This window comes from Pristiophorus japonicus, chromosome 8 (assembly GCF_044704955.1).
Source record: "Pristiophorus japonicus isolate sPriJap1 chromosome 8, sPriJap1.hap1, whole genome shotgun sequence".
Lineage (NCBI taxonomy): Eukaryota > Metazoa > Chordata > Chondrichthyes > Pristiophoridae > Pristiophorus > Pristiophorus japonicus.
Window position 1 is genome coordinate 168,713,585 of NC_091984.1, and position 25,574 is coordinate 168,739,158.

At 51.0% G+C, this 25,574-nt stretch overlaps 1 protein-coding gene across 1 annotated transcript in view; it reads left to right on the forward strand.

Moving 5' to 3' along the window:
- LOC139269218 (glutathione S-transferase theta-3-like) overlaps positions 1 to 25,574 on the forward strand; it is a 32,169-nt gene that overhangs the window by 1,399 nt on the left and 5,196 nt on the right. Inside the window, exons 2-3 of the mRNA XM_070888310.1 lie at positions 2,567 to 2,680; positions 15,534 to 15,684. Coding sequence (XP_070744411.1) covers positions 2,567 to 2,680; positions 15,534 to 15,684 — 265 coding nt within the window. The remainder of the gene's footprint in view (positions 1 to 2,566; positions 2,681 to 15,533; positions 15,685 to 25,574) is intronic.

Sequence of the window (25,574 nt, forward strand, 5' to 3'; positions counted from 1 at the left end):
CTCCTCTCTCTCCTCTCTCTCCTCTCCCCTCTCTCCTCTCTCCTCTCTCTGTCTCCTCTCCCTCTCCTCTCTCTCTCTCTCTCCTCTCCCCCTCTCCTCTCTCTCTTTCCTCTCCCCCTCTCATCTCTCTCTCTCTCCTCTCCCCCACTCCTCTCTCTCTCTCTCTCCTCTCCCCTCTTTTCTCTCCTCTCTCTCTCTCTTCTCTCCCCTCTCCCCTCTCTCTCTCTCCTCTCTCTCTCCTCTCCCCCTCTCCTCTCCCCCACTTCTCTCTCTCTCTCCTCTCCCCCTCTCTCTCCCCTCTCCCCCTCTTCTCTCCCCCTCTCCTCTCTCTCCTCTCCCCCTCTCCTCTCCCTCCCCTCTCTCTCCCTCTCCCCCTCTCCTCTCCCCTCTCCTCTCTCTCTCTCCTCTCCCCCTCTCCTCTCTCTATCTCCTCTCCCCCTCTCCTCTCTCTCTCCTCTCCCCTCTCCTCTCTCTCTCCTCTCCCCCTCTTCCCTCTCTCTCTCTCCTCTCCCCCTCTCCTCTCTTTCTCTCTCCTCTCCCCCTCTCCTCTCTCTCTCTCTCTCTCTCCGACTCTTCTCTCTCTCCTCTCTCTCTCTCCTCTCCCCCTCTCCTCTCTCTCCTCTCTCTCCTCTCCCCCTCTCCTCTCTCTTCTCTCTCTGTCTCCTCTCCCCTCTCCTCTCTCTCTCTCTCTCTCTCCTCTCCCCCCCCTCTCCTCTCTCTCTTTTCCCCCTCTCCCCTCTCATCTCTCTCTCTCTCCTCTCCCCCACTCCCTCTTCCCCCTCCCTCTCTCCTCTCTCCCCTCTTTTCTCTCCTCTCTCTCTCCCCCTTCTCCCCTCTCTCTCCTCTCCTCTCTCTCTTCCTCTCCCCCTCTCTCTCTCTCTCTCCTCTCCCCCACTCACTCTCTCTCTCTCCTCTCCCCCCTCTCCTCTCTCTTCTCCCTCTCTCTCCTCTCCCCTCTTCCTCTCTCTCTCTCTCTCCCCTCTCCTCTCTTTCTCTCTCCTCTCCCCCTCTCCCTCTCCCCATCTCTTCTCTCTCTCTCCTCTCCCCCTCCCCTCTCCCCCCTCTCCTCTCTCTCTCTCTCCCCTCTCCTCTCTCTTCCTCTCCCCCTCTCCTCTCCCCCTCTCCTCTCTCTCTCTCTCCCCCTCTCCTCTCTCTCTCTCTCTCTCCCTCTCCCCCTCTCCTCTCCCCCTCTCCTCTCTCCCTCTCCTCTCTCCCTCTCTTCTCTCTCTCCTCTCCCCTCTCTCTCTCTCCCTCTCTCTCTCTCTCTCTCTCCCCGCTCTTCTCGCCCTCTCCTCTCTCTCTCTCTCCTCTCCCCCTCTCCTTTCTCTCTCTCCCTCTCCCCCTCTCCTCTCTCTCTCTCTCCTCTCCTCTCTCTCTCTCCCCCTCTCCTCTCTCTCCTCTCCTCTCTCTCTTTCCTCTCCCCTCTCCTCTCTCCTCTCTCTCTCTCCTCTCCCCCCTCCCCTCTCTCTCTCCTCTCCCTCCCCCCTCTCTCTCACTCTCTCTCTCTCCTCTCCCCCTCTCCCTCCCCCCTCTCCTCTCTCTCTCTCCTCTCCCCCTCTCCCTCTCTCTCTCTCTCTCTCCTCTCCCCTCTCTCTCTCCCTCTCCTCTCGCTCTCCCCTCTCCCCCTCTCCTCTCTCTCTCTCCTCCCCCCGCTCTTCTCCCCCTCTCCTCTCTCTCTCTCCTCTCCTCCGCTCCTCTCCCCCTCTCCTCTCTCTCTCTCTCCTCTCCCCCGCTCCTCTCCCCCTCTCCCCTCCCCTCTCCTCTCTCTCTCTCCTCTCCCCCTCCTCTCTCTCTCTCTCGCCTCTCCCCGTCTCTTCTCTCTCCTCTCCTCTTTCTTCCCCTTCCCATTTTCTCCTCTCCCTCACTACTCTGACCCCCTCTCCTCTCCCTCACTACTCTGCCCTCCTCTCTTCTCCCTCACTACTCTGCCCCCTCTTCTCTCCCTCACTACTCTGCCCTCCTCTCCTCTCCCTCACTACTCTGCCCCCTCTTCTCTCCCTTACTACTCTGTCCCCCTCTCCTCTCCCTCATTACTCTGCCCCCTCTCCTCTCCCTCACCTACTCTGCCCTCCTCTCCTCTCCCTCACTACTCTGCCCCCTCTCCTCTCCCCTCACTACTCTGCCCCCTCTCCTCCTCTCCCTCACTACTCTGCCCCCCTCTCCTCTCCCTCACTACTCTGCCCCCTCTCCTCTCCCTCACTACTCTGCCCCCCTCTCCTCTCCCTCACTACTCTGCCCTCCTCTCCTCTCCCTCACTACTCTGCCCTCCTCTCCTCTCCCTCACTACTCTGCCCCCTCTTCTCTCCCTCACTACTCTGCCCTCCTCTCCTCTCCCTCACTACTCTGCCCCCTCTTCTCTCCCTCACTACTCTGCCCTCCTCTCCTCTCCCTCACTACTCTGCCCCCTCTTCTCTCCCTCACTACTCTGCCCCCTCTCCTCTCCCTCACTACTCTGCCCCCCTCTCCTCTCCCTCACTCCTCTCCCCCTCTCCCCTCCCCTCTCCCCTCCTCAAACCGTTAAACTGATACACTGTGCCATTCTATGATCGGTGTGTTCTATGATCAGTGGGATCTATGTTCTGTTGTCTGCAGGCCAGCAGTACAGTGAGGAGTTTGGGAAAGTTAATTCCTTGAGACTCGTGCCAGCGCTAAAGGATGGAGACTTCACTCTGGCTGAGAGGTGAGCACACACTTCTAATCCCAAACCACTGAAACACATTCTGTGCTGACCAAGGGGGGTCGGTGCTGAGAAAGAGAAAGCATTTTGTCAATTTATGCAGGTTATTATAGCAGAGCAACTGAGCGAGGGAGAGAAGCGATCTCTGATAGAGAGGGTGTGTACCAGAAAAAATACTTGCATTTATATAGCGCCTTTCACAACCCCAGGGCATCCCAAAGTGCTTTAGAGCTAATGAAAAACGTTTAAAAAGTCTAGTGACTGTTGTAATGGAGCGAACTTAAATTTGTGCACAGCAAGCTCCCACAAACAGCAATGAGAAAAATGACCATCTATTTTAATGATGTTGGTCGAGGGGTAAATATTGGCCAGGACTCCGGGGAGACTCCTCTGAAATAGTGTTATGTGATCTTTTACGCCCACCTTAGAGAGCAGACGGGGTCTCGGATAAATGCTAAGGCCTTGGAAGGTATGCAGAAGAGATTTACCAAAATGGTACCAGAGACGAGGGACTTCAGCGATGTGGAGAGACTGGAGAAGCTGGGCTCGTTCTCCTTAGAGCAGAGAAGGGGGATTGTATATTAGTGATTTATTTAATAATATGGTGTTTAAAATTAGCGGGGTGAGGGGCTGCGATTGGGTGTGCTAGGACCGAAAACAGGCAGAAAACCCTCAAAAATCTAGCGCCGTGTAGTCAGAAACCTCGGAATTGGGATTCTCCACGATAACTTTATATACAGCTCCTTTCTACTCTGGGCACTGATGGGAAATTAGATCAGAGCTGACCGATCCTGCTGAAAAGCTAACACCAACACCATGATACTGACCAGGAGTGACGCTGGGCTGGAGTGACACTGACCGGGAGTGACGGTGACCGGGATCGACACTGACAGGGACTGACCGGGAGTGACACTGGGCCGGAGTGACACTGACCGGGAGTGACGCTGGGCCGGAGTGACTCTGACCGGGAGTAACACTGGGCCGGAGTGACACTGACCAGGAGTGATGCTGGGCCGGAGTGACACTGGGCTGGAGTGACACTGACCAGGAATGATGCTGGGCTGGAGTGATACTGACCGGGAGTGACACTGACCGGGAGTGACACTGACCAGGAGTGACACTGGGCCGGAGTGACACTGGGCCGGAGTGACACTGACTGGAAGTGACACTGACCGGGAGTGATACTGACCGGGAGTGACACTGTGCCGGAGTGACACTGACCGGGAATGATGCTGGGCTGGAGTTATACTGACCGGGAGTGACACTGGGCCGGAGTGACGCTGACCGGGAGTGACACTGGGCCGGAGTGACACTGACCAGGAATGATGCTGGGCTGGAGTGATACTGACCGGGAGTGACACTGGGCCGGGAGTGACACTGGGCCGGAGTGACGCTGACCGGGAGTGACACTGGGCCGGGAGTGACACTGGGCCGGAGTGACGCTGACCGTGAGTGACACTGACCGGGAGTGACTCTGGGCCGGAGTGACACTGACCAGGAATGATGCTGGGCTGGAGTGACACTGACCGGGAATGATGCTGTGCTGGAGTGACACTGGGCCGGAGTGACACTGACCGGAAATGATGCTGTGCTGGAGTGACACTGGGCCGGAGTGACACTGACCGGGAATGGTGCTGGGCTGGAGTGACACTGGGCTGGAGTGACACTGACCGGGAATGATGCTGGGCTGGAGTGACACTGACCGGGAGTGACACTGGGCCGGGAGTGACACTGGGCCGGGAGTGACGCTGACCGGGAGAGACACTGGGCTGGGTTGACACTTGCTGGGAGTGACGCTGATCAGGAGTGACACTGGCTGGAATGATGCTGACCGGGAGTGACACTGGGCCGGAGTGACACTGACCGGGAATGATGCTGGGCTGGAGTGACACTGACCGGGAAAGATGCTGGGCTGGAGTGACATTGGGCCGGAGTGACACTGACCGGGAATGATGCTGGGCTGGAGTGACACTGACCGGGAGTGACACTGGGCCGGCAGTGACACTGACCGGGAGTGACGCTGACCAGGAGTGACACTGGCCGGAATGACGCTGACCGGGAGTGACACTGACCGGGAGTGACACTGGGCCAGAGTGACACTGACCGGGAGTGACACTGGGCCAGAGTGACACTGACCGGGAGTGACGCTGACCGGGAGAGACACTGGGCTGGGTTGACACTTGCTGGGAGTGACGCTGACCAGGAATGACGCTGACCGGGAATGACGCTGACCGGGAGTGACACTGACCGGGAGTGACACTGACCGGGAGTGACGCTGACCGGGACTGACACTGGGCCGGAGTGACACTGGGCCGTAGTGACACTGACCGGGAGTGACACTGGGCCGGAGTGACACTGACCGGGAGTGACACTGACCGGGAGTGACGCTGACCGGGACTGACACTGGGCCGGAGTGACACTGGGCCGGAGTGACATTGACCGGGAGTGACAATGACTGGGCGTGATACTGGGCCGGAGTGACGCTGACTGGGACTGACACTGGGCCGGACTGATACTGGTTCGGAGTGACGCTGACCGAGACTGACGCTGTGTGAATGTTGTCTTAAAACAGACTTCTGTTGTTCACTGGCGTAGCAATAAATTCAGTCTTCTGGTTACAATCATTTTATTCTTTAACTTCAGCATACAAAAATAATATACAAGCGGAGTATTGTCACAGATAGAGCACATGTACCTCGGCATGTGTCCTGCCTCATTCTGCTTGAACAAAGGACAAACCTCATATTTATACACTGTTTTCTTATCAAACTGGAACTGACACAAGTACCCCTGTATACATTTTCATCGAATCGTAGAATGGTTACAGCACGGAAGAAGGCCAATCGGCCCGTTGAGCCCCTACCGACTCTCAGCCAGCCCCACTCCCTTGCCCTTTCCCCATGGCCCTGCACATTTTTACCTTCAGGTACTTATCCAACTCCCTTTTGAAAGCTGTGATTGAGTCTGCCTCCACCACCCTCTCAGGCCGTGCATTCCAGATCCTAACCACTCGCTGCCTAAAAAAGTTTTTTCTTATGTCTCCTTTGGTTCTTTTGCCAATCACCTTAAATCTGTGTCCTTTGGTTCTCGACCCTTCTGCCAATGGGAACAGTTTCTCTCTAAATACTCTGTCCAGACCCCTCATGATTTTGAACACCTCGATCAAATCTCCTCTCAACCTTCTCTGCTCCAAGGGGAAAAACCCCAGCTTCTCCGGTATCTCCACATAACTGAAGTCCCTCATCCCTGGAATAATTTCCGTAAATCTTTTCTGCACCCTCTCTAAGGCCTTCACATCCTTCCGAAAGTGCGGTGCCCAGAATTGGACACAATACTCCAGTTGAGGCCGAACCAGTGTTTTATACAGGTTCATCATCATTTCCACACTTTTGTACTCTACGCCTCTATTTATGAAGCCCAGGGACCTGTAAGCCATTTTAACCGCTTTCTCAACTTGCCCTGCCACCTGCAACGATTTGTGCACATATACCCCCAGATCTCTCTGTTCATGCACCCCCTTCAGGATTGTACCTGTTAGTTTATATTTCCTCTCCTCATTCTTTCTACCAAAATGTATCACTTCACACTTTTCTGCATTAAATTTCATCTGTCACCTCTCCGCCCATTCTACCAGCCTGTCTGTGTCTTCCTGAAGTCTATCACTATCCTCCTCACTGTTCATTATACTTCCCAGTTTTGTGTCATCTGCAATTTTGAAATTGTTCCCTGTACCCCCACGTCTAAGTCATTAATATATATCACGAAAAGCAGTGGTCCTCGTACCGACCCCTGGGGAACACCACTGTATACCTCTCTCCAGTCTGAAAAACAACCGTTCACCACTACTCTCTGTTTCCTGTCACTTGGCCAATTTCGTATCCATGCTGTCACTGCCCCTTTTGTCCCATGGGCTTCAACTTTGCTGGTAATCCTATTATGTGGCATTTTGTTGAATGCCTTTTGGAAATCCATGTACATCACATCAACCACATTGCCCTCAACAACCTCTTTGTTATCTCATGAAAAAAATCAATTTGGTTAAACACAATTTGCCTTCAACAAATCCCTGCTGGCTTTCCTTAGTTAATCCACCCCTATCCAAGTGACTGTTAATTTGGTCCCTGATTACTGTTTCTAAAAGCTTCCTCACTATCGAAGTTAAACTGACTGGCCTGTAGTTACTGGGTTTATCCTTACATCCTTTTTTAAACAAGGGTATAACATTTGCAATTCTCCAGTCCTCCGGCACCTCCCCCATATCTAAAGAAGATTGGAATATTATGGCCTGTACCTCCGCGATTTGCTCCCACAATTCCCTAAGCTACCCAGGATGCAACCCATCTGCTCCTGGTGATTTATCTATTTTAAGTACAGCCAGACTTTCTAATACCTCCTCTTTATCATCTTTTATCCTATCCAGTATCTCCACTGTGTCTATGGCAACATTTTCTTTCTTGGTGAAGACAGATGCAAAGTACTCATAAGAACATAAAAATAGGAGCAGGAGTAGGCCATTTGGCCCCTCGAGCCTGCTCTGCCATTTAATAAGATCATGGCTGATCTGATCATGGACTCAGCTCCACTTCCCTGCCCGCTCCCCATAACCCTTTACTCCCTTATCGCTCAAAAATCTGTCTATCTCCACCTTAAATATATTCAATGACTCTCTATATATATTCCACAGCTCTCTGGGGCAGAGAATTCCACTGATTTACAACCCTCTGAGAGAAGAAATTCCTCCTCATCTCAGTTTTAAATGGGCGGCCCCTTATTCTGAAACTATGTCCCCTAGTTCTAGATTCCCCATGAGGGGAAACATCCTCTCTGCATCCACCCCCTCAGAATCTTATATGTTTCAATAAGATCACCTCTCATTCTTCTAAACTCCAGTGAGTATAGGCACAACCTGCTCAACCTTTCTTCATGACAACCCCTTAATCTCAGGAATCAACCTAGTGAACCTTCTCTGAACCTTCTCTGAACTGCCTCCAATGCAAGTATATCTCTCCTTAAATACGGAGACCAAAACTGTATTCAGTACTCCAGGTGTGGACTCACCAATACTCTGTACAGTTGTAGCAGGACTTCCCTACTTTTATACTCTATCCCCCTAGCAATAAAGGCCAACATTCTATTTGCCTTCCTAATTACTTGCTGTACCTGCATACTCACTTTTTGTGTTTCATGCACAAGGGCCCCCAGGTCCCTCTCTACCACAGCATTTTGTAATCTCTCTCCATTTAAATAATAATTTGCTTTTTTATTTTTCCTGCCAAAGTAGATAACCTCACATTTTCTCACATTTTACTCCATCTGCCAAATTTTTGCCACTCACTTAGCCTATTGTGTCCTCTTCACAACTTGCTTTCCTACCTTTGTATCATCAGCAAATTTGGCTATATTACACTCGGACCCTTCATTCAAGTCATTAATATAGATAGTAAATAGTTGAGGCCCCAGCACCGATCCCTGCGGCACCCCACTAGTTACTGATTGCCAATCTGAAAATGACCCATTTATCCCGACTCTCTGTTTTCTGTTAGTTCACCAATCCTCTATCCATGCTAATATATTACCCCTAACCCCATGAGCTCTTATCTTGTGTGATTGTTTTAAGTTCCCCCATCCCTATAACCCATTGACTTTCTATTATTATTGGGATGTTTTTAGTGTCCTTTACCGTGACTGATACAAAATATTTGTTCAAAGTCTCTGCCATTTCCTAGTTTCCCATTATTAATTCCTCAGTCTCATTCTCTAAGGGACCAACGTTTAGTTTAGCTACTCTCTTCCTTTTTATATACCTGTCGAAGCGCTTGCTGTCTGTTTTTATATTTCTTACTAGTTTACTCTCATAATCTATCTTCTCTCTCTTTATTATGTTTTTAGTCATCCTTTGCTGCTTTCTAACAATTTCCCAATCCTCTAGTCCATCACGAATCTTCGCACCATTGTATGCCTTTGTTTTCAATTTGATGCCATCCTTAACTTCCTTAGTTTGCCACAGATAGTTCATCCTTCTCTTAGAGTCTTTCTTTCTCATTGAGATCTTTGCTGAGAGTTATGAAATATCTCCTTAAATGTCTGCCACTGCTTATCTACCATCTTACCCTTTAATCTATTTTCCCAGTCCACTTTAGCCAACTCTGTCTTCATACCTTTGTAATTGCCTTTATTTAAGTTCGGGACACTGGTTTGAGATCCAAGTTTCTCAGCCTCAAACTGAATTTGAAATTCTAACATGCTATAATCACTCTTCCCTAGAGGATCCTTGACTATGAGATCATTAATTATTCCTATCTCATTACACATTACCAGATCTAAAATAGCCTGCTCCCTGTTGGTTCCACAACATATTGTTCCAAGAAACCATCCCGAATACACTCTATGAACTCGTCCTCAAGACTACCTTTGACAATTTGATTGTCCAATCTATATGAAGATTAAAATCGCTCATGATTGTTGCAGTACCTTTCTTACAAGCCCCCATTATTTCTTGATTTATATTCTGTCCTATAGTTTGGGGGCATATAGACTACTCCCACCAGTGACTTATTTCCCTTATTATTTCTTATCTCCACCCAAACTGATTCTACATCTTGATCGTCTGAGCCAATATCATTTCTCACTAACGCAAATCTCATCCTTTATTAACAGAGCTACCCCACCTCCTTTTCCTTTCTGCCTATCCTTCCGAAATGGCAAACAACCCATAATATTCATCTGCCAGCCTTGGTCACCTTGCAACCACGTCTCTGCAATGTCTATCAGATCTTACCCATTTATTTAAATTTGTGCCGTCAACTCATCTATCTTGTTACGAATGCTCCATGCATTCAGATAAAGAGCTTTTAATTTTGACTTTTTACCATTTTTCCCTACTCTGACCCCACTTTCTGGTGCACTATTATGCTTGTACACTCTGTCCCTTCCTGTCACACTCTGGTTATCATTATCCCTATCGCTACCCTGCTCTATTGCCTTCTCCTTTCTCTTTGACTTTTTAAAATTTCCCCTCACCGGATCACTCCCCCCCACTATTTAGTTTAAAGCTCTCTCTACAGCCCTAGTTATTCGATTTGCCAGGACCCTAGTCCCAGCACGGTCTAAGTGGAGCCCGTCCCAACGGAACAGCTCCTTTACCCCAGTACTGGTACCAGTGCCCCACGAACCAAAACCCATTTCTCCCACACCAGTCTTTGAGCCACATGTTTAACTCTCTGATGTTATTGACCCGATGCAAATTTGCTCGTGGCTCAGGTAGTAATCCAGAGATTATTACCTTTGTGGTTCTGCTTTTTAATTTAGCCCCTAGCTGCTCATACTCCCTCAGCAGAACCTCTTTCTTTGTCCTACCTATGTCATTGGTACCCACGTGGACCACGACAACTGGATCTTCCCCCTCCCACTCCAAGTTCCTCTCCAGCCCAGAGGAGATGTCCTTAACCCTGGCACCGGGCAGGCAACACAGCCTTCGGGACTCACGCTCTCGGCTGCAGAGAACAGTATCTATCCCCCTAATGATACTGTCCCCTACCACTACAACCTTTCTTTTTACTCCCCCCACTCAAAGGCTCCGTCCGCCATTTAGAACCTCATCCATACCTTCTGCCTCCATGTGTAGGGCTCCTTTTTGGTCCCTAATCGGCCCCACCCCTCCTTTTACTACCCATTTACTATTTCTGTGCCGATAGAACATTTTGGGATTACCTTTTATGTTGGCTGCCATTTTATTCTCATACTCTCTCTTTACCCTTCTCATTTTCTTTTTCACTTCTCTGACCTTTCTATATACAGCCTGATTCTCAGATGTATTTGCAACCTGACATCTGTCGTATGCACTCTTTTCTGCTTCATCATATTCTCCATCTGTTTTGTCATCCAGGGAGCTCGGACTTTAGTTGCCCTACCTTTCCCGCTCATGGGAATGTACCTCAACTGTAAGAACATAGAACATAAGAAATAGGAGCAGGAGTAGGCCATTCGGCCCCTCGAGCCTGCACCGCCATTCAATGAGTTCATAGTTGATCTTCTACCTCAACTCCATTTTCCTGCACTATCCCCATAATCCCTTGATTTCCTTAACATTCAAAAATCTAGCGATCTCTGTCTTGAATATACTCAATGACTGAGCTTCCACAGCCCTCTGGGGTAGAGAATTTCAAAGATTCACCACCCTCTGAGTGAAGAAATTTCTCCTCATCTCAGTCCTAAATGGCCGACCCCTTATTCTGAGACTATGGCTCCTGGTTCTAGACTCCCCAGCCCGGGGAAACATCCTCCCTGCATCTATCCTGTCAAGCCTTGTAAGAATTTTGTATGTTTCAATGAGATCACCGCTCATTCTTCTCAACTCTAGAGAATACTGGCCTAGTCCACTCAATCTCACCTCATAGGACAATCCCCCCATCCAGGAATCAGTCTGGTGAACCTTCGTTGCACTCCCTGAGGCAACTATATCCTTCCTTAGGTAAGGAGACCAAAACTGTACACAATACTCCAGGTGTGGTCTGTACCTGAACAATTTCCTATTTAAAGGCAGCCCATTGTTCCTTTACAGTTTTGCCTGCCAATCTTTGATTTCAGTTTACCCAGGCTAGATCTGTTCTCATCCCACTGAAATTGACCTTCCTCCAGTTAAACATTTTTACTCTAGATTCCTCTCTGTCCTTTTCCATAGCTAATCTAAAACTTATCATACTATGATTACTGTTCCCTAAATGTTCCCCTACTGACACTTGCTCCACTAGACCCACCTCACTCCCCAGAACCAGATCCAGCAATGCCTCCTCCCTCCAGAAACATACTGATCAAGAAAGTTCTTCTGAACACACTTCAGAAATTCTTCCCCTTCTCTGCTTTTACACTATTACAATCCCAGTCTATATTAGTATAGTTGATGTTCCCCACTAGTACTACTCTATAGTTCTTGCACCTCTCTGTAATTTCTCTGCAAATTTGCTCCTCCATATCTTTCCCACTATTTTGTGGCCTATATAGTGGTGTAATGGCACCTTTATTATTTCTTAACTCTAGCCATATAGACTCTGTCCTTGACCCCTCCAGGACATCCTCTCTCTCCAGCACCGTAACATTCTCATTAACCAATACTGCCACACCACCTCCTATCTTTCTTTCCCTATCTTTCCTGAACACCTTATAACCAGGAATATTTAATACCCAATCCGGCCCTTTTTTGAGCCAGGTCTCAGTTATTGCCACAACATCATATTCCCATGTGGCTATATGTGCCTGCAGCTCATTTACCTTGTTTATTACGCTTTGTGCGTTCACATACATACACTGTAAACCTATCTTAGACCATCCTGTATTCTCTCTTAGTTGGACCCCATCTAATACCTTACTATTTCTTACTTTAGTGCTCTCTGCCTCTCCCAATCCTTTGAGCACTTTATTTCCCCTTTCTAATGTTACATCCTGGTGTCCATCTCCCTGCCAAATTAGTTTAAATCCTCCCCAACAGCACTAGCAAACCTCCCTGCGAGGATATTGGTTCCGGCCCCATTGAGGTACAATCCGTCTGGCCTGTACAGGTCCCACCTCCCCCAGAACTAGTCACAATGCTCCAGGAATCTGAAGCCCTCCCTCCTGCACCATCTCTCCAGTCACACATTCATCTGCTCTATCCTTCTATTTCTATATACACGCATGGCACCGGGAGTAATCTGGAGATCAATACTTTTGAGGTCCTGCTTTTTAATCTCTTTCCTAGCTCCCTAAAATCTGCCCGCAGGACCTCATCCTTTTTTCTACCTATGTTGTTGGTACCGATATAGACCACGACCTCTGGCTGTTCACCCTCTCCCCTCAGAATATCCTGCAGCCGCTCGGTGACATCCTTGACCCTGGCACCAGGAGGCAACATACTATGCTGGAGTCTCGTCTGCGGTCGCAGAAACACCTGTCTGCTCCCCTAACTATCGAATCCTCTACCACTATAGCTCTTCCATTCTTCTTCCTCCGCCTTCCCCCCCCACCCCGTACAACTGAGCCACCCATGGTGCTGCGGACTTGGCTCCAGCAGCACTCCCCAGAGGAACCATCGCCCTCACCAGCAGGCAGAACAGAATACTGGATGGAGAGCACGATGTGCTCAGGGGACTCCTGCACTACCTGCCTTGTCCTCCTCTTCTGTCTGGAAGTCACACATTCCCTCTCTGTCTGCACACTGTTAAGCTGCGGGGTGAACACCTCCTGAAATGTGCTATCCACGAAGCTCTCAGCCTCGCGGATGGACCACAGTGATGCTAGATGTTGCTCAAGTTCCGAAACCTGGAGCTCGAGCTCCTCTAGCCGACGACACCTCCTGCACATGGATATCCACGACACAGGAAGCATCCTAGAGTTCCCACATGGCACAGGATGTGCATTCCACGGGACTAAGCTGCTCTGCCATGCCTTTACTTAATAGACTATTAATTAGAAACACTTAACAGCTACTCACCAATCAGCTCCCACCTGGTTGTTATGTCACTATAGCTGTTTTGCAGATGTTGCTTTTGTTGTTGTTTTCACAGGAGGCTCTCTACCTCCTCACTGCCTCTGTTCCTGCTCCAGTCTGCTTCACCTGCCTCCTCACTGCCTCCGTGCTCCGCTCTGTGCTCTCTCTGCCCCCGGTCTGTGCCCCCACTCTGTGCTCTCTCTGCCCCCGGTCTGTGCCCCCAGTCTCCGCTCTCTCTGCCCGCGGTCTGTGCCCCCAGTCTCCGCTCTCTCTGCCCCCGGTCTGTGCCCCCGCTCTGTGCTCTCTCTGCCCCCGCTCTGTGCTCTCTCTGCCACCGGTCTGTGCTCTCTCTGCCCCCGGTCTGTGCCCCCGGTCTGTGCCTGCTCTGTCCCCTGTCTGTGCTCTCTCTGCCCCCGGTCTGTGCCCCCGCTCTGTGCTCTCTCTGCCCCCGCTCTGTGCTCTCTCTGCCCCCGCTCTGTGCTCTCTCTGACCCCGGTCTGTGCCCCGCTCTGTGCTCTCTCTGCCCCCGCTCTGTGCTCTCTCTGACCCCGGTCTGTGCCCCGCTCTGTGCCCTCTCTGCCCCCGGTCTGTGCCCCGCTCTGTGCTCTCTCTGCCCCCGGTCTGTGCCCCCGGTCTGTGCCCTCTCTGCCCCCTGTCTGTGCTCTCTCTGCCCCCGGTCTGTGCCCCCACTCTGTGCCCCCACTCTGTGCTCTCTCTGCCGCCGGTCTGTGCCCCCGGTCTCCGCTCTCTCTGCCCCCGGTCTGTGCCCCCGCTCTGTGCTCTCTCTGCCCCCGGTCTGTGCCCCCAGTCTGTGCTCTCTCTGCCCCCGGTCTGTGCCCTCTCTGCCCCCGCTCTGTGCCCCCGGTCTCCGCTCTCTCTGCCCGCGGTCTGTGCCCCCGGTCTGTGCTCTCTCTGCCCCCGCTCTGTGCCCCCACTCTGTGCTCTCTCTGCCCCCGGTCTGTGCCCCCGCTCTGTGCTCTCTCTGACCCCGGTCTGTGCCCCCGGTCTGTGCTCTCTCTGACCCCAGTCTGTGCTCTCTCTGCCCCCGGTCTGTGCCCTCTCTGCCCCCGCTCTGTGCCCCCGGTCTCCGCTCTCTCTGCCCGCGGTCTGTGCCCCCGGTCTATGCTCTCTCTGCCCCCGCTCTGTGCCCCCACTCTGTGCTCTCTCTGCCGCCGGTCTGTGCCCCCGGTCTCCGCTCTCTCTGCCCCCGGTCTGTGCCCCCGCTCTGTGCTCTCTCTGCCCCCGGTCTGTGCCCCCGGTCTGTGCTCTCTCTGACCCCAGTCTGTGCTCTCTCTGCCCCCGGTCTGTGCCCTCTCTGCCCCCGCTCTGTGCCCCCGGTCTCCACTCTCTCTGCCCCCGGTCTGTGCCCCCGGTCTGTGCTCTCTCTGCCCCCGCTCTGTGCCCCCGGTCTCCGCTCTCTCTGCCCCCGGATGTGCACCTGGTCTCCGCTCTCTCTGCCCCCGGTCTGTGCCCCCGCTCTGTGCTCTCTCTGCCCCCGCTCTGTGCCCCCACTCTGTGCTCTCTCTGACCCCAGTCTGTGCTCTCTCTGCCCCCGGTCTGTACCCCCGGTCTGTGCTCTCTCTGCCCCCGGTCTGTACCCCCGGTCTGTGCTCTCTCTGCCCCCGGTCTGTGCTGTCTCTGCCCCCGGTCTGTGCCCTCTCTGCCCCCGGTCTGTGCCCCCGGTCTGTGCTCTCTCTGCCCCCGCTCTGTGCTCTCTCTGCCCCCGCTCTGTGTCTCTCTGCCTGCTCACTGCTGCCATGCTCCAGTCTATGTGTTTTCTCCAACATATATCAACAATGTTAGATGCACGTAAAAACCCAGTGGCCTTGCTGTGGTGAACACATCCCTTCTAGTTTCTAGACATTGTTACCATAAACATCTCCAAGGCTGGTTAGTTGTAAACACTGGCTGTTGTATCTCTCTCTCTCTCACACGATGCCATTCATCTTTTATTCATATTGAATGAACGAAACATGAACACCTTTCGGAAGCTGAATTAACCAAGTTCCATGTGCCACAACGAGGCTGGCACTGACCATGGGCGGAGTTACACTGACCGTGGGCGGAGTTACACTGTGGGCGGAGTTACACTGACCGTGGGCAGAGTTACACTGTGGGCGGAGTTACACTGACCCAGGGCGGAGTTACACTGTGGGCGGAGTTACACTGACCCAGGGCGGAGTTACACTGTGGGCGGAGTTACACTGACCCTGGGTGGAATTGCACTGTGGGCGGAGTAAACTGACCCTGGGCGGAGTTACACTGATTCTAGGTGGAGTTACACTGTGGGCGGAGTTACACTGACCCTGGGCGGAGTTACACTGACCGTGGGCGGAGTTACACTGACCGAGAGTGAGGCAGATGGAGAATGAAATTTAATTCTCTCTCTTGCAGTGTGGCAATTCTGAAATACCTAGCAAGTAAATACCAGACTCCCGACCACTGGTACCCGGCCGACCTTCATAAACGGGCTCGAGTGGACGAATATCTGGCCTGGCAGCACATGACCATTAGGTTTAAAGGGTCCAGGATTTTCATCTTCAAGGTAACGTCATCAATTCTCCTGCCAGCTTTCCAGGAAAGTATCAACTCAATCCTCATGCTCAAAGAAGCCTCATTCATCTCTCTCCAATCACTCCCTGTCCTTCACTATTGCCTGTAATCACTCCCTTATCCCCATTATTCTCTCCCTGTAATCACTCTCCGGGGACACTGGATTGTACCAATGTTTGTGGGATCACGTCTAGACTGTGCTGCACTTTGGAAGTTCGTTGCGCTGTACGGGGCTGCAATAACTTGCTCGTTGACCTGTAGACAAGTGGGCGGTGGGCTGACTGATTCCATTTGCCATTAAATAATTGAAAAATGAAATTTTCTTGACAAATAGGACCCAGTATTTCCAAGTCTGGTGACTCGCGATGGAACGCCTAAGCCTTGGGATTTTTTTTCAGGAAAAGTCCCGAGATTCGCGGAAAAAATTCCTTTTGCGCGTGCACAGAAAACCCCGGCAATTTGTGAGAAGAATCCCGCCGAGATGTACTGACTATTTCAGGCCACGTGCTGTACCATGCTCATCGACTGCCTATGGATTCTTTCATAGTCTTCAGGCACAAACTAATTATAGCAAGTCCTTCTGCAATGAAATCAGAACATACACATCCGGGTTTCGAGCATCTGTGTACAAGGAATGTCCCTGATGCAGTGGCATCAAATTAACCCTGCAGGGTTAAATAGGAAGCAACGTGCTTGGAAATACCTGCTGCTCAATGGATTTTCACTCTCTCCCCCCCCCTCCAATCTTCATGGGGGAAATAATTAGCATAAAAATAAATAGTACCTTCAAATTTCTTAGCTGACAGAGAACCACCATTTCTGGCCAATGGCAGGGCTGGGTCATGTTCTAAAAGTGGTTCTAATCGTCCATTGGGACTGGGACATTGAAGCCACTGAACCCTGGATAAGAAATCGTATTGTCCAAGATAGTGTTCAAGATTCAGATTACACTGAATCCCAGAAGGCTCAAAATTAAAATCTTAACACAAATGGGGGCAGGGTGCATCTTTATTTGTCTCATAAAAAGATAGACATACAGGATGTGCAAAAATACCAATTATGGAGTGTGCCAATGCAAAATTTTATATACCATTTAAGCTAAAGAGGCAACTGGGTATTTGGGGCGTTTTTCATTTAAACAGGTACTTGCAGAATTTCACTCAATTTACATTAGTTTAACGTGGCACTTCTAACATTGAGACATTATACAAGTGCACTCAATGCCCTGTACAGGCTGTACATGCTTGAATAACCAGGATCTCTGACAGCAACCTATAGATAGAGGTGTTTATAGTTCGTTATAGTTTTTTCTGGTGCCCACAGGTGAGCCCACACTCCTTTATGATCAAAAATCTGGGCTGTGTGCCACCAAGGGAAAACAATAAACCCATTTACATTCAATGTGTGCTCTGTAAGTAGTGGGAGATGTTACTGCACACTCCTGGGCTCCAGCTGGTAGACAAAAAACTCCAAAATTATATATATCTCTCAGGCTAAAAATTGCAAATCAAGTTTATTAAGAAGCAAATTTAACCAAACAGCAGATGTGGTTAGTTTGCAACATTTCACTTAACTTGGTATCACTCTCAGAATAATAGATGTTGTGAACCTTTATCAATTCTCTGCAGTAACTTTCACAGCTTGTGCCCTTGATGAAACACTTCTGATGAGCAAGTCATGGGCCCTGAAATCACGGTTGTGGCATTGCTAAGGAACCAAGCGCAGGCAGCGGAAGGAGCGTGCGGCAAACCAGACTCCCCGCCCACCCTTCCCTTCAACCATTGTCTGCCCCACCTGTGACAGAGACTGTAATTGCCGTATTGGACTGTACAGCCACCTGAGAACTCACTTTTAGAGTGGAAGCAAGTCTTCCTCGATTCCGAGGGACTGCCTATGATGATGATGATGAAAGGGTACACCACCGATATCCGAACGGGATCCACGCGTGCCCCCCTTCATAGGGTTGCTTTCAATCCCTGCAGAGAGGCGTGCTGTGTGCGTCTGTGATCTTGGGATCACGGGGAGCTCCTTTCATGTCCTGACTCTTAGTCAATCAGAAATTGTTGATTTGCCCAAAACTCATTTTATGTAATTTAGCAGCCAGACATGCTATTTTATGAATAAATTACCATCATCGCAATTAGTATTTAATACACAAACCAAGATTATAATACAAAATCCTATAATTACAGTCTTACGAATAACTAACTAAAATCGAGAGTTTAAGGGGCCGAAATTGCCCTCTGCCCGAAACGGGGCGCACGCACCTCATTTGAGTGTTCCTTACTGCCGCGATGGATGAGGAGGGCAATTCCACCTTTTCTGGCCCAAAATGGAGCGGAGTGGTAATGACTGAGGTTATGGGCTGCTTCCAGCGGTGTAATGACTGGTGTTATTAACTGGTTCCAGTGGTGTAATGACTGGTGTTATTAACTGGTTCCAGTGGTGTAATGACTGGTGTTATGGGCTGGTTCCAGCGGTGTAATGACTGGTGTTATGGGCTGGTTCCCGTGGTGTAATGACTGGTGTTATGGGCTGGTTCCAGCGGTGTAATAACTGGTGTTATGGGCTGGTTCCCGTGGTGTAATGACTGGTGTTATGGGCTGGTTCCAGCGGTGTAATGACTGGTGTTATGGGCTGGTTCCAGTGGTGTAATGACTGGTGTTATGGGCTGGTTCCAGCGGTGTAATGACTGGTGTTATGGGCTGGTTCCAGTGGTGTAATGACTGGTGTTATGGGCTGGTTCCAGCGGTGTAATGACTGGTGTTATGGGCTGGTTCCAGTGGTGTAATGACTGGTGTTATGGGCTGGTTTCAGTGGTGTAATGACTGGTGTTATGGGCTGGTTCCAGCGGTGTAATGACTGGTGTTATGGGCTGGTTCCAGTGGTGTAATGACTGGTGTTATGGGCTGGTTCCAGCGGTGTAATGACTGGTGTTATGGGCTGGTTCCAGTGGTGGAATGACTGGTGTTATGGGCTGGTTTCAGTAGTGTAATGACTGGGGTTATGGGCTGGTTTCAGTGGTGTAATGACTGGTGTTATGGGCTGGTTTCAGTGGTGTAATGACTGGGGTTATGGGCTGGTTTCAGTGGTGTAATGACTGGTGTTATGGGCTGGTTGCAGCGGTGTAATGACTGGTGTTATGGGCTGGTTTCAGTGGTGTAATGACTGGGGTTATGGGCTGGTTTCAGTGGTGTAATGACTGGTGTTATGGACTGGTTCCAGTGGTGTAATGACTGGGGTTATGGGCTGGTTTCAGTGGTGTAATGAATGGTGTTATAGGCTGGTTCCAGTGGTGTAATGACTGGGGTTATGGGCTGGTTGCAGCGGTGTAATGATTGGTGTTATTAACTGGTTCCAGCGGTGTAATGACTGGTGTTATGGGCTGGTTTCAGTGGTGTAATGACTGGTGTTATTAACTGGTTCCAGTGGTGTAATGAAGGGTGTTATGGGCTGGTTCCAGTGGTGTAATGACTGGGGTTATGGGCTGGTTTCAGTGGTGTAATGACTGGGGTTATGGGCTGGTTTCAGTGGTGTAATGACTGGTGTTATGGGCTGGTTCCAGTGGTGTAATGACTGGTGTTATGGGCTGGTTCCAGTGGTGTAATGACTGGGGTTATGGGCTGGTTCCAGTGGTGTAATGATTGGTGTTATGGGCTGGTTGCAGCGGTGTAATGATTGGTGTTATTAACTGGTTCCAGCGGTGTAATGACTGGGGTTATTAACTGGTTCCAGCGGTGTAATGACTGGGGTTATGGGCTGGTTTCAGTGGTGGAATGACTGGTGTTATGGGCTGGTTCCAGTGGTGTAATGACTGGTGTTATTAACTGGTTCCAGCGGTGTAATGACTGGGGTTATGGGCTGGTTGCAGTGGTGTAATGATTGGTGTTATGGGCTGGTTCCAGCGGTGTAATGACTGGTGTTATTAACTGGTTCCAGCGGTGTAATGACTGGGGTTATGGGTTGGTTCCAGCGGAGTGGTAATGACTGGAGTTATGGGCTGGTTCCAGCGGTGTGGCGCGGAGTGGTGATTGGACCACGAAATTCCGCTCCTAGCCAATTGGTGCTCGCGATGCAGTTGCTCCCTGGCCTTCTTAACGGGCAGGTTCTGCAGCTGTGTCATGACTTCGGTCTGACTTGCAACACTGAGCTGGAAAGCCTGATGCAAGCTGTGGAGGGAAGGAGGCACCTACTCTTCTCTGATACTGGTGGGAGACCAATTAGGAGCATCTTCACAGATGCCTGAAGGGAGATTGCAGGGGAGGTTTCGGGGACCTCCATTCACCAGCGCACCGTAACCCAGTGCCGGAAAAGGCTCACCGACCTTATTCGAATAATGAAAGTGAGTACATGTTCTCCGAACTCCTCACCTTACACCTGCCAGACTCTCCTTCACCTTAACTTCTTTCTCACCAACACTCATCGTCATGGGCAGTCCCTCGAAATCGAGGAAGACTTGCTTCCACTCTAAAAGTGAGTTCTCAGGTGTCTGTACAGTCCAGTACAGGAATTACAGTCTCTGTAACAGATGGGACAGACAGTGGTTGAAGGAAAGAGAGGGTGGGGAGTCTGGTTTGCCACCTGCTCCTTCCGCTGTCTGCACTTGATTTCTGCATGCTCTCAGCGATGAGGCTCAAGGTGCTCGGTGCCCTCTCGGATGCACTTCCTCCACTTAGGGCGGTCTTGGACCAGGGATTCTCAGGTGTCGGTGGGGATGTTGCACTTTATCAAGGAGGCTTTGAGGGTGTCCTTGAAAGGTTTTCTTTGCCCACCTGGGGCTCGCTTGCCGTGTCGGAGCTCTGAGTAGAACGCTTGCTTAGCGAGCGCTTGGTGTAATGCTCCATCTCACTCTCAACAAGCTCCCCGCTGGAGTGGAACTAAACTATAGAACCAATGGGAACCTGTTCAACCTTCGCCGCCCCCAGGCTAGATCCAAGGTTGTCCCATCCTCTGTCATCGAACTACAGTACGTGGACGACGCTTGTGTCTGCGCACATTCAGACGCTGATCTCCAAGCCTTCGTCAACATCGTCACCGAGGCGTACGAAAGCATGGGCCTTACACTAAACATCCGTAAGACAAAGGTCCTTCACCAACCTGACCCCGCCACACACAGCACTGCCCGCCGGTCATCACCAACACTAGAGTAACTGAAGTGTCTGTTGATTGGTGAGGCTTGTATGTGTGCACACTCAATGGAGGCTCACTTTCATGTGAGAATCACTGCTGCATGTAATGGGCCCACACTCGCACTAATTGCCGCTGCCTCAGAAAACTGGCACTTACCAAGCCTTCTTTGCTTTGCAGGCCAAGGTGATATGTCCTTACTATACAGTATAAATGCACACGAGGCCCATATTTGAGAGAAGGTCACTCTGTGACCAGTAACCTTTATTACCAAGACCTCAAGTGATGAAGGTGGATAGAGCTTCCCCTTTTATACCTAAAAGTCCAGGTTAGGAGTGTCTCCCACAAGTTCATCCCCTTGTGGTCAATGTTCTCAAGATGTACAACTTAGGTCAGCTTATACATGGGTTACAATGATAGTTGAATACATGACATCACCTCCCCCCCAAAGTCTTATTGGGATCACAGGTTAAGTCTCTCTGGTGGTTTACGCTCTCTTGTAGAGCGCCTGAGTTGGGGCTCTGGTTGTTGGGCGCTGGCCTTAGTGTCTGCTGTTTGCGGTGCCTCAGGCCTGTCCGGACTGCCCACAGTGACTGGGCTCTCCTTCACTTGGTTCCGGTGTTCAGTCACCTGTGGTGGAGTAAACTCTACGTCGTGTTCTTCCTCTGCTTCTTCTATGGGGTTGCTGAACCTCCTTTTTGTTTGATCCACATGTTTGCGGCAGATTTGTCCATTGGTAAGTTTAACTACCAAAACCCTATTCCCCTCTTTGGCAATCACAGTGCCTGCAAGCCATTTGGGTCCTGCAGCGTAATTAAGGACAAAAACAGGGTCATTGACATCAATACATCGCGCCCTCGCATTCCTGTCATGGTAGTCACATTGTGACTGGCGCCTGCTCTCAACAATTTATTTCATGGTGGGTGTATAAGGGATAACCTGGTTTTGAGTGTCCTTTTCATTAGCAGCTCTGCGGGTGGAACCCCTGTGAGCGAATGTGGTCGGGATCTATTGGTCAACAGGAGGCATGACAAGTGGCTTTGTAGGGAACCCCCTTGGATTCTGAGCATCCCTTGTTTGATTATATGCACTGCTCGTTCCGCCTGGCCGTTTGAGACCGGTTTGAACGGTGCCGTTCTGACATGGTTGATACCATTGCCTGCCATGAAGTCCTGGAATTCAGTGCTTGTGAAGCACAGGCCATTGTCACTGACTAAGACATCCGGTAGACCATGGGCGGCGAACATTGCCCGTAGACTTTCTACCGTAGCAGAGGATGTGCTTGAATTTAAAATGGCACACTCAATCCATTTGGAGTAGGCGTCTACTACAACCAAAAACATTTTTCCCACGAAAGGACCTGCGTAGTCCACATGGATGCGTGACCATGGCTTGGCGGGCCAGGACCAGGGGCTAAGGGGGGCTTCCCTGGGTGCATTGTCCAGCTTGAGCACACGTTTTGCACCTGCGAACACAAAGTTCCAGGTCTGCATCTATCCCTGCGTCTATCCCGTGCCCGATGCCCTCAATAAAAAAGTCTCGCAGCATCTCCGCTCTGCATGCATCTGGGAACTTACATAGGCTCGCCGGTTGTCGGAGATCTGCCACGAAGTCTGGAATGCTTTGCCCTCCTTGCCGCCGGTGCGTGTAAAACCGGTGTCTCGCCATGTGCATGCTGCTCACCGGTTTAAGGTGTTCCCCGATCAGCTTACTGAGCTCTTCGAATGTCTTGTCCGCCGGCTTCTCTGGCGCTAGAAGGTCCTTCATCAGGGAGTACGTCCTGGATCCACAAACCGTCAGGAGATGAGCCCTGCGTTTGTCGGCCGAATCCTGTCCCAACCATTCCTTAGTGACAAAACTTTGCTGTAGTCTCTCAATAAAGTCCCAATCATCACCAACACAGTACCTCTCTTCTATGCTGCTAATGGCCATGCTCACGTGGTTTAAATCCCAGTTTCTCGTCGCCAATGGTATGTCCTTACTATACAGTATAAATGCACACGAAGCCCATTCTTGCGAGAAGGTCACTCTGTGACCTGTTACCTTTATTACCGAGACCTCAAGTGAAGAAGGTGGGTGGAGCTTCCCCTTTTATACCTGAAAGTCCAGGTTAGGAGTGTCTCCCACAAGTTCACCCCCTTGTGGTCAATGTTCTCAGGGTGTACAACTTAGGTCAGCTTATACATGGGTTACAATGATAGCTGAATACATGACACAAGGTAGCGCACAACCGTGCCCAGCAACGAGCCACTGGTGGGGGCGAGTCAGAAAATGTGGAGCTGACTGGAGGAGAGGGTGCAGCGGCTAGTGGGTCCGCACCTTGCAATCCCTGTGGCTGCTGGTGGCTCCGATGGCGCTGGGGGCAACATGGGTAAGTGAAGGCCTTTGTGCAATGCCTTCTCTCCCTGACAGTGCAATTGGCTACCTGGCTATTGCTTATGCTTGTGTGCAAAGCACCTCACGATCATGGCATCCCTTCTCCCATTTATGAATACAGATGAGACCCCGAATGTCAGCATGAGCGAGACAGACACCCTTGACTCGACTGGCAGCCACAGTCAGGAAACACTTGCCGCCCTGAATGTTCTTTGAGGCATGTTGGATGAGGGAGATGGAGAGGGGGAAAGCTTTGCCAGCACCAGCGAGTCACTCCTTCCTACAGTCACAGGCACCAGCTCAGATACTGGGAGTATGCGGTCGGGTACCTTAGATTTAGGAGAGGGGTCAGCACTAGGTGAAGCACCGGGGCCGAGCGAGATGCAGCATGGTGAAGGGCATAGGGAACGTCAGGTGCCATCTCTCCGGGGGGGGGGCCAGTGTGCATCTAAGTCCTGCTGAGAAGGACTCAGACGAGCCCATCGATGTTGGGGCCCAAGAACAAAGGGTGGAAGCCATGCATTCCGAGCTCATGGCGGCAATGAAAGGGGCTGCCCGAGAGGCTGTCACATGTGGTCAGGAGCGTGGATTAGTCCGCCTACCGCATTGTGGACAGCTCTGCGCAAACCATGGAGCCCATCATTGCCAATGTGCAGATGATGGTGGGCTCCCAGAGTGAGCATGCGGATCCAGCTGCAATGATGCATCTCTTGGCCGAGGTAATAGCTGCCATTGCAGCACAGGCACAAGGGAACGAGTGTCACTGTGCTTTTATGCACAGGATGGCCGCTGCCCTGGAAGCTCAGAATGCTCTCAGGCATTCTGGGCAACAGGCCACAGAGCTTCTGACTGCTGTCGTCTCTGATTGTGGCTTCCAGAGTGTGGCTGCTGTCATGCAGTCTCAGCTGGATACTACACAAGATCTGACTGCTGCCATCATCATCATCATCATAGGCAGTCCCTCGAAATCGAGGAAGACTTGCTTTCACTCTAAAAGTGAGTTCTCAGGTGGCTGAACAGTCCAATACGGGAATTACAGTCTCTGTCACAGGTGGGACAGACAGTGGTTGAGGGAAGGGGTGGGTGGGACTGGTTTGCCGCACGCTCTTTCCGCTGCCTGCCCTTGATTTCTGCATGCTCCCGGCGACGAGACTCGAGGTGCTCAGCGACCTCCTGGATGCTCTTCCTCCACTTAGGACGGTCTTGGGCCAAGGTCTCCCAGATGTCAGTGGGGATGTTGCATTTTATCAAGGAGGCTTTGAGGGTGTCCTTGAAACATTTCCTCTGCCCACCAGGAGCTCGCTTGCCGTGTCGGAGTTCCAAGTAGAGCGCTTGCTTAGGGAGTCTTGTGTCAGGCATGCGGACGATGTGGCCCATCCAGTGGAGCTGGTCGAGGAGCGTGGTCAGTGCTTCGATGCTGGGGATGTTGGCCTCATCGAGAACACTGAAGTTAGGCAGGCCACATCGTCCACATTACGGCTGGGTCCATCTCGGGCCTAACGGTGCCACCCCACCCCGCCGACCTGTGCTCCAGCAGCTTGGTGGGAGGGGTGGGGTGCTGGCCCAAGGGAGTGGCGCGGGCTCCTCGGACCAGGATACTGATGTGGGCTCTCTGGTTCACAACAGCCCTGAACCGAGACCTACCACTCCGCCATTGCTGCCAACCATGGCATCACCTGAGCCACTTCCGACTGAAGGCGCAGAGGAAGATGCGGCCCAGTATGCAGCAGCCTTTCCAGGGCCAGAGCTGTTCGAGGGCGTCCGAGAAGGACATCTGTAGCTTCCTCTACACACACACAGCAGCCTTCGCAAAACCATGAGACAGCCACAGGGGAGAAACTGCGGCCTAGTGTAAGGATAGGTCCGTGTAAGAGGGGTAATGAGTTGAACAAGGGTGATACTTGATTATGGTCAGGTTTTGCACACCCATTGTTTAGGGTGTAATAAATCTTTATTTTGTTTTGAAAATTTCTGACAAGATCGCTCATTTAACTGTGCGGGAATGCGAGGGCTCATAGGTTGGCCCATGGACATGGCCAAATGGAGGCTCAACTGGGCATTCAGTTATGTGAAACGTGCAGCTATGGGATGGCTTTGTGCTTCCCTCGCAGGGTCACCAATTCATTGGGGGAGGGGCTGTTCATTGGGGGAGGGGCTGTTCATTGGGAGAGGGCTGTTCATTGGGGGAGGGAACATTTGTTGGACTTCACAGAGTAAGAGATGATATTTGCTGGGTTTTTGGAGGCAATACTTTGAGGAAACATGAGGAAATTATGAAAGTGAATGAAATCCTATCTAAATAGAAGTTGGAAAATAATTAAAGTGAAACTACAAAAAGGTTTTGGGCAGCAAAGACGGTGAAACACAGTGGCTCTGTTT